The 16,959-nt window shown below is 45.9% G+C and overlaps 1 protein-coding gene across 1 annotated transcript in view; it reads left to right on the top strand.

The window, feature by feature from the left end:
* Positions 1–233: 233 nt before the first annotated feature.
* The window catches only part of LOC118381930 (unconventional myosin-X-like), a 76,352-nt gene continuing 59,626 nt past the window's right edge, over positions 234–16,959 (top strand). The window contains 1 exon segment of the mRNA XM_052488683.1: positions 234–582. Within this exon segment, the coding sequence (XP_052344643.1) occupies positions 562–582 (21 nt within the window). The 5' untranslated portion in view covers positions 234–561.

Consider the following 16,959-nt stretch of genomic DNA (forward strand, 5'->3'; position numbering starts at 1 on the left):
ATTGGCCCAATGATTAACTGTGTGTGTGCGCGCGCGTGCATGTGTGACTCCCAGCTCTGTTTACATCCTGTTATTTTCCTCCTCTTCAGAAACAAACATAATTTCTGAGACGAGGATAACATGTCATCTGTTGTGGTGGCGTCAAAGAGTTTGGATAAATATGTGCAAGCGATGAAAACGTTGTTACCTCACTCTGTCTCTCATAATCATTATCCTTCTCGGTGGAGTCCGTCAGTTCAGGGCCAGGACTGAAGAGGGAACCGTTGGATTCCCTGTTCGGGATTTATCTGACTTTTTTTTATAACGGTACACACGGAGAAGAGGTGTGTGTGTCGTGTGTCCTCTCTCTCTCTCTCTCTCTCGGTGGGAACACACATCAGGGATTGTAGCCGTCCGGATTTAAATCGGGACGTTTACAAATGAATGGAAATCACCACCGAACAGGACCACCACCCGCCCGGAGCTCGCCCGATGCCCGCTGTAATTTAGCTCCCGGTTAACACCGGCACGCGTCTGCCCACCGATTGACTTCACCAGCGCCGGGCAGCAACATAGAGAAGAATGGAGGCGTTTTTCGCAGAGGTAAACTGGGATGAGAGAATCGCTTTTCCCCCGTTTAACATTATATTTCCCCGGTACTGTTTGGCCTAGGGATAGAAATATGAAACGACATGGTAGCCAGTCATAAGACCCGTTGTGTGAATATCGTTTTGACATTTTATTTGGTGTAGGCTATGATGGTGGTTCAACGAGAATCCATTTATGGCCGACCCCCGACAGACACAAGCAGAATACAACTCTTCGGGTAGGCTACGGGAGAAAATACAGTAGGTGTAGGTTACGTGTCACAATATCGAAAACATTTGCTTTCTCGCTCTCGCTCTCTCTCTAAATGTAGGCCAATGTCATCAACACACGTGAATGCTAGCCTACCTATCATATTAGACAACAGTCCACTGTCAGGATGTGCTAGAATCTGTCCATTCTCTCAGAGGAGGAGAGGAGTAGCCTAATTGGCTTAATGCAGGCTGACCAGAAAATAGGCGAGTCTTTCCATAATGCTGCATTTCGGATTAAGACCAATCTGTTAAGGGAGAAAAGCGTGGTATCGTTACTAGTCAAGCTACTAACCTACTGGGGTATTAGTGTCTATACAAGTATGATCGGGGGGGTCTTTCTACCTTCCCCTGGGTGGCTGTGTGGGGCTGTGTCTCGTCTCGGAGAAGGAGGATGGGAGGTGTGGCTATTGCGGGATTTGAGGAGGGGGTGGAGAGAGGGGGAAGATGAGAGGGTGGGTGCTTCTGTACGATGAAGGCGAAATGGAAGGATACGAATTGACTGTAGGTGAGACAGCGAGTTGCGATGGCTATGGTTGTTATTACGGATTATTAACTCCATGTCCGAATCTCTCTCTCAAGTCAATTCAATTCAAAGGGGGTTTTATAGGCATGGGAAACATACGTTTACCTTGTCAAAGCAGGTGAAATAAACAAAAGTGAGAAGAAACAAAACACAACATCAACAATTTAAACAAAAAAGATTTACAGTAAACATTGCACTCATAAACGTTTCAAATGTGTTTCAAATGTTATATTATAAACCATGTACAGTGTTTGTAACAATATGGAATTCTCTCTCTCTCTCTCCGTTTATCCTGACATCTGCTATTAAATGATTGATGAAACATCCCCCGTCCCTCCTTTACGTAGCGCTGGATTCCGTCACTGCAGAGAGAGAGAATCTCTCATGTCTTGGTGTTTAAATTGCGTTGTTACCGATTCTCCCAGATCAATAAACTAATTTACGACTTTTCGCTCCCTTTGCCGGCGGCCTAACAGAGCTCTCCTCTGGTCACCAGTTTGCTAGCCCACTGAGTTTGGCCCAGTAGAACACCTTATTCCATAAACTACATGTGTTTTCTGCAGGATAATCTATTATACGTTAATATATTGACATGTTGTTGTGACAATCTAAGCCTAATAGGTTTAGACATGTGGAACCGATGTGAAATGGCTAGCTAGTTAGCGGTGGTGCGCGCTAATAGCGTTTCAATCGGTGTCATCACTTGCTCTGAGACCGTGAAGTAGTTGTTTCCCTTGGTTTGCAAGGGCCCTGACTTTTGTGGCGTGATGGGTAACGATGCTTCCTGGGTGTCAGTTGTCGATGTGTGCAGAGGGTCTCTGGTTCGAGCCCAGGTAGGGGTGAGGAGAGGGAAGGAAGCTACACTGTTACACATGGTTGGTGTGTTCTTTGTTTCTAACACATAAAGGCTGCATTCTTCCCCAATTCACCCCATTCAGGCCTGGGGATGAATGGTGCCAACCTTACCACCTCCTCCTCATCTTCTTTCTCCTTTCTTCCCTCCTCTTTTCTCCTCTCCTCTTTCTAAGTCATTCCGTCATGGTGTTGTGGTTTTCATTTCAAACACAAACAAACACATCACACACACACACACACACACACACACACACACACACACACACACACACACACACACACACACACACACACACACACGACTTGTCTCGTCTGTGCATTAATGTGTTATCCTCTAACTGTAGGCTACTTACCTCCATCCTTGTTTATCTCGATCTGATATCACTTTAACAACCGCCCCTTCTTACTGTGACGTCATTCATTCTGTGTGTGTGTACACTACCAGTCAAGTAGTTTTAGAACACCCCCATTTTCCCAGTTTTTATTGACATTTTATTGAAAGTCCAGTGAATAACCTGAAATGGTACAAAGGTAAGAGGTAAACTGCCAGAGGTTTAAAAAAAAACATTTTAAAAAAGTTTGGGTTACCAAAAACTGAAAAATAAGGTACATTTCAGAGTTATAAAAAAATAGCCTTTTTTTCAGGGAACAAGTAAAGGGTTAACAACTTACAGCTGTTCTTCAGCAATGGTCCTAAATTAAGACTTGAATGTTGACGCTAACAATTCCTACAGGTGTCCCAACTTTTGTTGATTACTCTCAAACCCTCTGTCTGTATAAAAGCAGTGTTGGGACAGACTGTTACTACACCCTCTTAAGCATTATTTTCACTGTATTGTACTGCAGGAAGTAGTATACTGCTATCATAATGGTGAGGAAAAGGCAATTAACAAAGGAAGACCGACAGACCATTATAACCCTTAAGTGTAGCCAAGGTGTCAGTGAGTACAGTTTCCTACACCATCAAAAGGCACTTGGAAACTCTGACAGGAGGAGGTCTGGCAGACCCAAAGCCACAACAGAATCAGAAGACAAGTTTCTGAGAGTCAACAGCTTGCGTGATAGGCGGCTCACAGGACAACAGCTTCAAGCACCTCTTAACACTGGTCGAAGTCAGCAAATCTCAGTTTCAACTGTGAAGAGGAGACTTCAAGCTGCAGGTTTGACAGGTCGAGTGACTGTGTGAAAGCCATTGCTAAGATGGCAAAATAAGAAAAAGAGGCTTGTCTGGGCCACAAAGCACCGCCAGTGGACTACTGAAGACTGGAAGACGGTCTTATGGACCGATGAAATCTTCTATTCATCACGCAGGGTTTTTGTCCGCCGTCGAGTAGGCGAAAGGATGGTTTCTCAGTGTGTGACACCACCTGTCAAACATGGAGGAGGAAGCGTGATGGTCAGCGACTCTTTTGCTGGAACCAGAGTCGACGACTTGCACAGAGTGAGTGGCACCTAGTTGGTCAGGGGTTCTTCCTACAGCAAGATTATGACCCAGAACATACCTCCAGGCTATGGGGTTCATCCTACAGCAAGATAATGACCCAGAACATACCTCCAGGCTATGGGGTTCTTCCTACAGCAAGATAATGACCCAGAACATACCTCCAGGCTATGGGGTTCATCCTACAGCAAGATAATGACCCAGAGCATACCTCCAGGCTATGGGGTTCATCCTACCTCAAGATAATGACCCAGAACATACCTCCAGGCTATGGGGTTCATCCCACAGCAAGATAATGACCCAGAACATACCTCCAGGCTATGGGGTTCATCCTACCTCAAGATAATGACCCAGAACATACCTCCAGGCTATGGGGTTCATCCTACAGCAAGATAATGACCCAGAACATACCTCCAGGCTATGGGGTTCATCCTACAGCAAGATAATGACCCAGAACATACCTCCAGGCTATGGGGTTCATCCTACAGCAAGATAATGACCCAGAACATACCTCCAGGCTATGGGGTTCATCCTACAGCAAGATAATGACCCAGAACATACCTCCAGGCTATGGGGTTCATCCTACAGCAAGATAATGACCCAGAACATACCTCCAGGCTATGGGGTTCATCCTACAGCAAGATAATGACCCAGAACATACCTCCAGGCTATGGGGTTCATCCTACCTCAAGATAATGACCCAGAACATACCTCCAGGCTATAGGGTTCATCCTACAGCAAGATAATGACCCAGAACATACCTCCAGGCTATGGGGTTCATCCTACAGCAAGATAATGACCCAGAACATACCTCCAGGCTATGGGGTTCATCCTACAGCAAGATAATGACCCAGAACATACCTCCAGGCTATGGGGTTCATCCTACAGCAAGATAATGACCCAGAACATACCTCCAGGCTATGTCAGAACTACCTTAGAGGAAAAGAACAAGACGGTAGGCTTCAAATCGTGGAATGGCCAGCATAGTCTCCAGACTTAAACCCCGTCGAGCTGGTTTGTGATGAACTGGGAAGAAGGGTGAAAGCAAAGCAACCTACAAGTGCAACACATTTGTGGGAACTTCTGCAACAGTGTTGGGAAGAACTTTCTGAACGATATTTGATTTCCGTTGTAGAAAGAATGTGTGTTCGGCTGTTATGTCAGCAAAAGGTGGCTACTTTTATCAAAAGTTAAAAATGTAGATACAATTTTGTTCAAAATAACTATTTCATGATTTATTTTTTGTCTCCAATTGTCTATCTGTTCTATGCTTTAGTTTCAGAGTACATTAAGAGATTAAACTGTGTGAATTTCAATAAAAACTGGAAAAATGAGGTTCTAAAACTTTGGACCGGTAGTGTGTGTGTGTGTGTCTCCATGGGTGTTGTTACAGATGTAGTAAATTCTCTACACTGTGACTCAACACATCACACCTCCGTATCCCTCGGCAACAGTGAAAGGGGAGGCCTGGCCGATAGGGGTCCTAGTGTCCCCAACCACATAAATACACATTGTAAAGATGACACTGTGTGACGTGTTGGACATTCATTCCAGTCTTCTTTTTCTCTCTTGCTCCCCATCTCCTTTACCTCTCTCTCTCTCTCAATTCAATGTCAATTTAAGGGGCTTTATTCGCATGGGAAACATATGTTAACATGGCTAAAGCAAGTGAAGTAGACTGAACAAAACTGAAATAAACAGTACAAATTTACAGTAAACATTACACTCACATAAGTTCCAAAAGAATAAAGACATTTCAAATGTCATATTATGTGCAAATAGTCAAAGTACAAAAGGGAAAATAAATAAGCATAAATATGGGTTGTATTTACAATGGTGTTTGTTCTTCACTGGTTGACCTTTTCTTGTGGCATAAATCTTGCTGCTGTGATGGCACACAGTGGTATTTCACCCAGTAGATATGGGAGTTTATCAAAATTGGGTTTGTTTTCAAATTCTTTGTGGATCTGTGTAATCTGAGGGAAATATGGGTCTTTAATATGGTCATACATTTGGCAGGAGGTTAGGAAGTGCAGCTCGGTTTCCACCTCATTTTGTGGGCAGTGTGTCTTCTCTTGAGAGCAAGGCTATGCTCACTGAGTCTGTACATAGTCAAAGCCTTCCTTAAGTTTTGGTCAGTTACAGTGGTCAGGCATTCTGCCATTGTGTACTCTCTGTTTAGGGACAAATAGCATCATAGTTTCACTGTTTATTGTTAATTCTTTGCAATCTGTCAAGTAATTATCTTTTAGTTTTCTCATGATTTGGTTGTGTTGGTGTCCTGGGGCTCTGTTGGGTCTGTTTGTGTTGGTGAACAGAGCCCCAGGACCAGCTTGCTTAGGGGACTCTTCTCCAGGTTCATCTCTCTGTTGGTGATGGCTTTGTTGTGGAAGGTTTGGGAATCGCTTCCTTTTAGGTGATTGTAGAATTTAACGTCTCTTTTCTGGATTTTGATAATTAGCGGGTATCGACCTAATTCTGCTCTGCATGCATTATTTGGTGTTTTACATTGTACACTGAGGATATTTTTGCAGAATTCTGCATGCAGTCTCAATTTGGTGTTTGTCCCATTTTGTGAATTATTGGTTGGTGAGCAGACCCCAGACCTCACAAACATAATGGGCAATGGGTTCTATGACTGATCCAAGTATTTTTTAGCCAGATCCTAATTGGTATGTCAAATGTTATGTTCCTTTTGATGGCATAGAAGGCCCTTCTTGCCTTGTCTCTCAGCTTGTTCACAGCTTTGTGGGAGTTATCTGTGGCGCTGATGTTTAGGCCGAGGTATGTATAGTTTTTGTGTGCTCTAGAGGCAATGCTGTCTAGAGGTTAAAATGTGCAAAAAACACACATTTCTTTCCACAGCGCTGTGGGTTGAGACAGGGATGCAAACTCTCTCTCTCTCTCTCTCTCTCTCTCTCTCTCTCTCTCTCTCTCTCTCTCTCTCTCTCTCTCTCTCTCTCTCTCTCTCTCTCTCTCTCTCTCTCTCTCTCTCTCTCTCTGTGTATGTCTGTCTGTCAAACCCAGTGGATGGGGTAAACTCTATACTGTGCCATGTTGATTCACTGTAAGCACGAGAGTGACACATATTGTGTATGTGTGTGTGTGTATGTGCATGTGTCCATGCCTGCAGCGTGTGTGTGTGTACACTATGAACTAATATATTCACTCTTATTAAAAGGTCTGTTCTGAATGAGTTATGGCTGCCAGACCCCCACTCTTTACATCATGATGAATTAGACAGAGGACACACACACACACACACGCACGCACACATACACACAGGACTTATTTAGCCGGCAGAGACCAACCCTCTGGGGGTCCTTTTCATCATTTCATTTAATTTATTTTCATTCCTTCATGATCCCTCCATCTCTCCCTCAGAGCAGGCAGCTGTCCCTCTCTCATACAGTTCCCCTCTCTCTCTCTCTATCATCCCTTCCTTCCTTCCTTCCTTCCTTCCTTCCTTCCTTCCTTCCTTCCTTCCTTCCTTCCTTCCTTCCTTCCTTCCTTCCTTCCTTCCTTCCTTCCTTCCTTCCTTCCTTCCTTCCTTCCTACCTTCCTCTCTCTCTCTCTCTCTGTCATCCCCCTGTCCAGCATCTCTCCCTCTATTCCTTCCCCCTTTCTGTCTGGACAGAGAGAGAGATGGCGATGGGGTCCAGATCTCAACCGAGGGCGGGATTCCAGCTTTAGTCTCTAAACCTGGCAACCCAGGCAGAAAACCTGACGCCACACTGGCAACCCGAGCGTGAAATGTCAGGTGACATTCTCCTTCTGTGGCCTGCACAACCCCCCCCTCATATTTTGATCAGTGGTGCGAAAGTCTGTGTCCTTTGGTGTGTGTGTGTGTGTCTCTCACTCTCTTTCTCTCTCTGTTGACTTCTGTGTAATGTGTGGCAGTGCTTCCCCTACAGATGTATAGGCGGTGCCTCTCTCTGTTGGCCCCTGCCTATAAGGATGAGTTGGGCTTCTATTGGTGCAATTGGTCATTTTCATGCCAGAGGATTTAGATGTTGCGTAAGGGGCCTGGGCACCCTGCCTGGATATTAAACTCAGGGAAAGACTGTTGTGTTGTTTAGTGTGTAGTGTAAAGCGGGAAGGGTATGTTATAGTCATGCATAGAGTGTATGCTGATTCATTGGAGAGGAGAGAGAGAGAGCAGTCGCTTGAGATGTGTGACCTATTTTCAGCAGAACCAACCGCATTCCTTCTGCTTAGAGCTGCATCGGCTCTGCCTCTCTCCGTCGCTCCGTCTCCCGCCTCGCTTGTCTCTCTTTTTCCTCCCCCACAATCTCCGATCTCTTCATCCCTGGTACATGCCCCCGGCCGGCCGGCCTCTCTCGCTCTCTTTCTCTCTCTCCCCTCTCTTTCGATTTCCCCCTCTCTCTGTCTGAAGGCATGGGAGTAGCTCTCCATCTTTACAGCTGTCTTTCACACTCACTACGAACACCAACTCCCAGTGTCCTAAGTTGTTTTCTCAACAAAAACACCATCTCCCAGCAACCTCAAGGTGCTAAAATCTAAAGGGTTAGGTATGGGGTTCCCGAGCGGCGCAGCGGTATAAGGCACTGCATCTCAGTGCTAGAGGTGTCACTACAGACCCTGGTTCCATTCCAGACTGTATCACAATCGGCCATGATTGGGAGTCCCACAGGGCAGCACACAATAGGCCCAGCGTCATCCGGTTTAGGGTTTGGCCGGGGTACACCGTCATTGTACATAAGCATTTGTTCTTAGCTGACTTGCCTAGTTATATAAATGATAAATAAAGAAACATTTTTTGTTGTTATCCCATTTAGTAGGCTATTTTACACCTCCTTTCCTGTGCTGCTTATTTAGTCTGCTGTTTCCATGGCACTCTGTCTCCATGGCGTTGCCATGGAGCCTGGTTGCCATGGCGTTTCTGGGGTTTGACTGTAGTTTAATCCAAGATCAGAGAGAATGTGATAATTAGCCAACTGCTCGAAATTGGGCTTGAATACACACACTCACGCACGCACGCACGCACGCATACACTCATGTACACAATACACACCCAGGTTAATCCGCCAGGCTGCTGCCTCTCTGTGTGTGATGGGGTCTAATTTGCCATGGTGTGTTTTAGCTGGTTCAGTAACAGTCTCAGATGAATCATTAATGTGTTCTGAGACACAAGGGACCGAAAGGAGCTCCAGCTTTAAATAACCTGAACTGCACTGAATACGCAAATGGAAGTCATTATACTAATCATAACTAATCTACTACAATAGCTCAATAGACTCCCTGATGTGTGTGTGTGTGTGTGTGTGTGTGTGTGTGTGTGTGTGTGTGTGTGTGTGTGTGTGTGTGTGTGTGTGTGTGTGTGTGTGTGTGTGTGTGTGTGTGTGTGTGTGTGTGCGTGCGTGTCTGTGTGTGTGTGTGTGTGTGTGTGTGTGTGTGTGTGTGTGTGTGTGTGTGTGTGACAGATCTGACTTATACACTGACTGTATGAAACATTAAGAACACCTGCTCTTTCCGTGACATAGACTGACCAGGTGAAAGCTATGATCCCTTATTGATGTCACGTGTTAAATCCACTTCAATCGGTGTAGATGAAGGGGAGGAGACTGGTTAAGGAAGGATTTTTTATTAAGCCTTGAGACAATTGAGACATGGATTGTGTATGTGTGCCATTCAGAGGGTGAAGGGGCAAGACAAAATATTTAAGTGCGTTTGAACGGGGTACGGTAGTAGGTGGAAGGCGCACTGGTTTGTGTCAAGAACTGCAACGCTGCTGGGTTTTTCACGCTCAACAGTTTTCCATGTGTATCAAGAATGGTCCACCACCCAAATGACATCCAGCCAACTTGACACCACTGTGGGAAGCATTAGAGTCAACATGGGCCAGCATCCCTGTGAAACGCTTTTGACACCTTGTAGAGTTCATGCCCTGACAAATTGAGGCTGTTCTGAGAGCAACTCAATATTAGGAAGGTGTTCATCTCTATTTGGTTAGACATTGAGACCTCTCTTTCAAAATACCCCTTACAGGATCTTTTATTTTTTAGAAGTTTCAAGTCTGTAGAATATCACTGCAATAATCCCATTACACTTAACACACTCAAAGTACGGAGGTCAGTTCAACGCTTCCTGGGAAGGTCCAAACTAACCTCTGCTCTTACCCCAATTCTTAACACCCCAGATTTTAGTCCAGGATTGCTGGATGCTGGCTTTAACTTTTGGCTTAATAAGGGCATACGCAGACTAAATGACTTATTTGCTGATAAGATTTGATTGTCATTTGAGCAGATGGTCGAGAAATATCGACTCCCAAAGCAGGACTCTTTCCGCTTCCTACAAGTAAGACATTATATTCTGAAGAGCACCACCTTAATTGGGAACCCTGTTGTGACTGTCATTGAACAAACACGTTTTTTCCCACAAAGGAAAATGTCTGTAAGTCTGTTTTATGATACTTTAAGGTCCTTTTCTGCTGTCAACACACAGAGGGTGAAACAAGTGTGGGAGAAAGAATTGTCTGTTACTATTGACGAAGAGATGTGGGAGGACATTTGGAGATATGCAAAAACAATATCTATATGTAACCGTACTAGAGCAATCCAGTTAAGAATAATACACAGATTGCATATATCCCCAAATCGCAGACATGCTTTTAGCCCCTCTTCCTCTTCTCCTCCGTGTCTTAAATGCAAAACTGATACAGGCACCCTAACACATTGTTTATGGTCATGTACCAAAATACAAAGATACTGCTCTGGTGTTCTGCAAGAAATTGAAAAGATCCTAGGGGTTGATCTAGAATTGGACCCCGTTTCTTTACTGTTGGGTCTCTCTAGTAGGCATGTTACTTCTGTGGGTAAGAGGAGGCTCTACAACATCCTTACCTTCGCAGCGAGGAAAACATCCTTTTACAGTGGATTAGTGATAAGGTTCCTTCTATTAAAGATTGGCATAAGATACCATTTGAATGGGTGCCTCTGGAATATCTGACATGTACATTGCATTCGAAAACAGACCAGTTCTACAAAGTATGGGAACCTTATCTAAATGACCTAGAACCTGAGGTATCAGCTATTATGCTGCAAGGATTCTCTTAGAATGGTGGGGGATCTATGTATTTCAGAACTACACTGTACGTTCCATGTGTGGAACCTAACTTCTTGGTTTAAACTGAGCTTTTTTGTTTAATTTCTGTTTTGTAAGTTTGTTTAAAATGTATGTATTGAGAGACGCAATGATGGGAATGGGGTGAGAGAAACACCGAGCGGGAAGAGGAAAATGGTGTACGTATGTATGGGTGTGTGTGGTATGTATGTGTGTATGCATATATATGTGTATATGCATGTGGGTATGTGTATATATATATATATATACGTAGGTATGTGTAAGTGATTGCTGTTTCTTTCATGTTGCTTTGTCTCTGTTGTTGTATCTCTTAATATGGGTGAAAAATGTAAAATTCCAATAAAAAATACCGGAAGGAAGGTGTTCATAATGTTTGGTATACTCAGTGTATCAGCAGCTCCATGATCACACACACACACACACACACACACCGCTCCTGCCAAACACCCATAATCTGCTGAGTGCATCACCTTGCTGATTGTATTATCACCTTTAATGGAATGTTACAGCAGAGAGGGAGGGAGGGAGGGTGGGAGAGAGGGAGGGAGGTAGAGAGGGAGAGAAAGAGAGAGGGATGGTGAGAGGGAGGGTGGGAGAGAGGGGGAGAGGGAGAGAAGGAGAGAGGGAGGGAGAGAAGGAGAGAGGGAGGGAGAGAGAGAGGGAGGGAGGGCGAGAAGGAGAGAGGGAGGGAGGGAGGGTTCAAGGTTATAAGAGGAGACAAGAATCGATCTACAGCTGTCTCTGAGGTTGCTACGGTAAGCATATGCTCCTCCTCCTCACCTGATTAACCCCGTTATCGTCACCACGACCACATGACCTATAGAGTCACACTTCTCTCCACTTACCGATAGATATTTCAGTGAAGAGAGAGAGAAAGAGAGAGAGAGAGAGAGAGAGAGAGAGAGAGAGAGAGAGAAAGAAAGAGAGAGAGAGAGAAAGAGAGAGAGAGAAAGAGAGAGAGAGAGAGAGAGAGAGAGAGAGAGGCTGCAGGTCTGTGAGTTTATTACAGTCCTTATTTATGTGGTTGTAGTTAATTTGTCTGTTGCAGCGTTAAGAGGTCCTAAATCACTCACTCACACACACACGCACACGCACACACACAGAGCTCCAGCCTGTCTCATTCACCCCTGACCCTGAGTCTCTCTAGGGAGACTGACATTTCCCCCTCTTCATCCTCCTCCGTCTCCTCCTTCTCTTCCTCCCTTTTCTTTGGCCTGTCGTCCATTACCTGATGTCTGATTTATTTAAATTCCCTCTCTCCCTCCTTCTGTCTTCTCCCTCCTCCACACCTCTCTCTCTCTGTCTCCCTCTTTTTCTCTCACTCCCACACTCCATCCATCCCCTTCTCTTGCTCTCTCCCATTCTCCTCTTTTTCTCCCTCCCTCTTTTCTCTCCTTAATTCCCTCCCTCCCCCAGAAGCTGAAAGACTGTCAGATGTCAACTGTTCCTGAGATGGTGTGATTACACCCCCCCCCCTTCCCTCTGCTGTCTCTCTGAGTCAGATGTCAACTGTTCCTGAGATGGTGTGATTACACCCCCTTCCCTCTGCTGTCTCTCTGAGTCAGATGTCAACTGTTCCTGAGATGGTGTGATTACACCCCCCCCTTCCCTCTGCTGTCTCTCTGAGTCAGATGTCAACTGTTCCTGAGATGGTGTGATTACACCCCCCCCCCCTTCCCTCTGCTTTCTCTCTGAGTCAGATGTGGCCTCTGATATGTACAACTTTTAAGACAATATTAGTCACTGCAGTTTGTAGATTACTGGCTGAGTGTGTGTTTATGATGAGGTTGATAGTGTGTGTGTGTGTGTGTGTGTGTGTGTGTGTGTGTGTGTGTGTGTGTGTGTGTGTGTGTGTGTGTGTGTGTGTGTGTGTGTGTGTGTGTGTGTGTGTGTGTGTGTGTGTGTGTGTACAGGTTGTTCGTGTGTTTCGGTCTATGGTGTGTGTGTGTGTGGTCCTGAAAGGGAGGGGTCCTGACCAGAGTCTGTCTTCAGGGTGATGCGTCACTCAAATGGGACAGCTGTCTATGTGATCGCCTGAGCAGAAACAACGACTTTATCGGCTCGTAGACAGACACACAATCACACACTCAATGGCACACATACAGTAGCACACAATGATCCCCAATCTGTGACAGGTCTGTCTGTCTGTCTGCCTGTGTTCCACAAGATGCCAGAGGAGTAGCCTAATGTAAACGTCACCTTACTGAGAGATGAGGAGATGGCAGACCTGACGGTCTATAAACGTGGTTATTTACTCATCCATCAGTCGTATCCCAGTATGTCACGATGCCTCAACATTAACAACATACTACATGACAATCTAAATATTACTGTGGGAATACAGGGCACATGGTTTTATATACATGGTTGAAGGAATATTCAGTGCCGCCCTGTCAACCACTGGGCAGGGTGGAAGTCACAGGTAGCCAGGGGTGAAAGGTGAGAGGTCGGGTGGGATTGATTGAGGTTTAATGGAGAGTTATTTGGGGGGGTTGGACAACCAGACACCCTGGGGCGATTGTGTGTGTCTGTGGCTATATTGGTAGGTATGTGTTGAAGTGCACAGCCATCCGTGTCTGTCTGGTTAGAGGCAAGTAGAGGAAGGCAGGTCATTTATAAACCTCCTTTCTCCCTCTCCCCATCCCTCCCCTCTGCAGAGTGCATCCCTTAAAAACATCACATCGATCTGCAGCAGAGAGAGCGTGAGAGAGAGAAGGGCATGTAGAAAGATAATGAAGGAGAGTGATGGAGAATGAAGTAGAGGAATAAAGCATGGCCTATCAGGGCACAAGGCGAGACACAGGAGGCAGATGATTAGAGTCCAAGGTGTTTATTAACAATCCAAAAGGGGTAGTCAAGAGAATGGTCCTGGACAGGCCAAAGGTCAAAACCAGTTCGGAGTCCAGGAGGTACAGAGTGGGTGGCAGGCTCGAGGTCATGGCAGGCAGGATGGTCAGGATGGCTCGAGGTCAGGGCAGGCAGGATGGTCAGGCTGGCTCGAGGTCAGGGTAGGCAGAATGGTCAGACTGGCTCGAGGTCAGGGCAGGCAGGATGGTCAGACTGGCTCGAGGTCAGGGCAGGCAGGATGGTCAGACTGGCTCGAAGTCAGGGTAGGCAGAATGGTCAGGCTGTCTCGAGGTCAGGGCAGGCAGGATGGTCAGACTGGCTCGAGGTCAGGGCAGGCAGGATGGTCAGACTGGCTCGAGGTCAGGGTAGGCAGAATGGTCAGGCTGGCTCGAGGTCAGGGTAGGCAGGATGGTCAGACTGGCTCGAGGTCAGGATAGGCAGGATGGTCAGACTGGCTCGAGGTCAGGGCAGGCTCGAGGTCAGGGCAGGCAGGATGGTCAGGCAGGCTCGAGGTCAGGGCAGGCAGGATGGTCAGGCAGGCTAGAGGTCAGGGCAGGCAGGATGGTCAGGCAGGCTCGAGGTCAGGGCAGGCAGGATGGTCAGGCAGGCTCGAGGTCAGGGCAGGCAGGATGGTCAGGCAGGCTCGAGGTCAGGGCAGGCAGGATGGTCAGGCAGGCTCGAGGTCAGGGCAGGCAGGATGGTCAGACTGGCTCGAGGTCAGGGTAGGCAGAATGGTCAGGCTGGCTCGAGGTCAGGGTAGGCAGGATGGTCAGACTGGCTCGAGGTCAGGATAGGCAGGATGGTCAGACTGGCTCGAGGTCAGGGCAGGCAAGATGGTCAGGCAGGCTCGAGGTCAGGGCAGGCAGGATGGTCAGGCAGGCTCGAGGTCAGGGCAGGCAGGATGGTCAGGCAGGCTAGAGGTCAGGGCAGGCAGGATGGTCAGGCAGGCTCGAGGTCAGGGCAGGCAGGATGGTCAGGCAGGCTCGAGGTCAGGGCAGGCAGGATGGTCAGGCAGGCTCGAGGTCAGGGCAGGCAGGATGGTCAGGCAGGCTCGAGGTCAGGGCAGGCAGGATGGTCAGGCAGGCTCGAGGTCAGAGCAGGCAGGATGGTCAGGCAGGCTCGAGGTCAGGGTAGGGAGGATGGTCAGACTGGCTCGAGGTCAGAGCAGGCAGGATGGTCAGGCAGGCAGGATGGTCAGGCAGGCTCGAGGTCAGGGTAGTCAGGATGGTCAGACTGGCTCGAGGTCAGGGCAGGCAGGATGGTCAGGCAGGCTCGAGGTCAGGGCAGGCAGGATGGTCAGGCAGGCTCGAGGTCAGGGCAGGCAGGATGGTCAGGCAGGCTCGAGGTCAGGGCAGGCAGGATGGTCAGGCAGGCTCGAGGTCAGGGCAGGCAGGATGGTCAGGCAGGCTCGAGGTCAGAGCAGGCAGGATGGAGTCCAAAAAACAGGCAAAGGTTAAAACCAGGAGGACTAAAACTGAGTGTTCAATGTTGATTTCGTGGCCAGTTAACCATTTCTTTGTGGATTTTGATGTGTGCTTGGGGTTTATTGTCTTGCTGGAAGATCCACTTTGCCACCAAGTTTCCAGCCTCCTGGCAGAGGCAACCAGGTTTTTATCTAAAATGTTCCGGTACTGGGTTAAGGTCATGATGCTGTTGACCTTAACAAATCAGGTTTTTATCTAAAATGTTCCAGTACTGGGTTAAGGTCATGATGCTGTTGACCTTAACAAATCAGGTTTTTATCTAAAATGTTCCGGTACTGGGTTAAGGTCATGATGCTGTTGACCTTAACAAATCAGGTTTTTATCTAAAATGTTCCGGTACTGGGTTAAGGTCATGATGCTGTTGACCTTAACAAATCAGGTTTTTATCTAAAATGTTCGGTACTGGGTTAAGGTCATGATGCTGTTGACCTTAACAAATCAGGTTTTTATCTAAAATGTTCCAGTACTGGGTTAAGGTCATGATGCTGTTGACCTTAACAAATCAGGTTTTTATCTAAAATGTTCCGGTACTGGGTTAAGGTCATGATGCTGTTGACCTTAACAAATCAGGTTTTTATCTAAAATGTTCCGGTACTGGGTTAAGGTCATGATGCTGTTGACCTTAACAAATCAGGTTTTTATCTAAAATGTTCGGTACTGGGTTAAGGTCATGATGCTGTTGACCTTAACAAATCAGGTTTTTATCTAAAATGTTCGGTACTGGGTTAAGGTCATGATGCTGTTGACCTTAACAAATCAGGTTTTTATCTAAAATGTTCGGTACTGGGTTAAGGTCATGATGCTGTTGACCTTAACAAATCAGGTTTTTATCTAAAATGTTCGGTACTGGGTTAAGGTCATGATGCTGTTGACCTTAACAAATCAGGTTTTTATCTAAAATGTTCCAGTACTGGGTTAAGGTCATGATGCTGTTGACCTTAACAAATCAGGTTTTTATCTAAAATGTTCCAGTACTGGGTTAAGGTCATGATGCTGTTGACCTTAACAAATCAGGTTTTTATCTAAAATGTTCCGGTACTGGGTTAAGGTCATGATGCTGTTGACCTTAACAAATCAGGTTTTTATCTAAAATGTTCCAGTACTGGGTTAAGGTCATGATGCTGTTGACCTTAACAAATCAGGTTTTTATCTAAAATGTTCCAGTACTGGGTTAAGGTCATGATGCTGTTGACCTTAACAAATCAGGTTTTTATCTAAAATGTTCCGGTACTGGGTTAAGGTCATGATGCTGTTGACCTTAACAAATCAGGTTTTTATCTAAAATGTTCTGGTACTGGGTTAAGGTCATGATGCTGTTGACCTTAACAAATCAGGTTTTTATCTAAAATGTTCGGTACTGGGTTAAGGTCATGATGCTGTTGACCTTAACAAATCAGGTTTTTATCTAAAATGTTCCAGTACTGGGTTAAGGTCATGATGCTGTTGACCTTAACAAATCAGGTTTTTATCTAAAATGTTCCAGTACTGGGTTAAGGTCATGATGCTGTTGACCTTAACAAATCAGGTTTTTATCTAAAATGTTCGGTACTGGGTTAAGGTCATGATGCTGTTGACCTTAACAAATCAGGTTTTTATCTAAAATGTTCCGGTACTGGGTTAAGGTCATGATGCTGTTGACCTTAACTAATCAGGTTTTTATCTAAAATGTTCCAGTACTGGGTTAAGGTCATGATGCTGTTGACCTTAACAAATCAGGTTTTTATCTAAAATGTTCCGGTACTGGGTTAAGGTCATGATGCTGTTGACCTTAACAAATCAGGTTTTTATCTAAAATGTTCCAGTACTGGGTTAAGGTCATGATGCTGTTGACCTTAACAAATCAGGTTTTTATCTAAAATGTTCCGG

The sequence above is a fragment of the Oncorhynchus keta genome, chromosome 30 (genome assembly GCF_023373465.1).
Source record: "Oncorhynchus keta strain PuntledgeMale-10-30-2019 chromosome 30, Oket_V2, whole genome shotgun sequence".
Taxonomy (NCBI): Eukaryota; Metazoa; Chordata; class Actinopteri; order Salmoniformes; family Salmonidae; genus Oncorhynchus; species Oncorhynchus keta.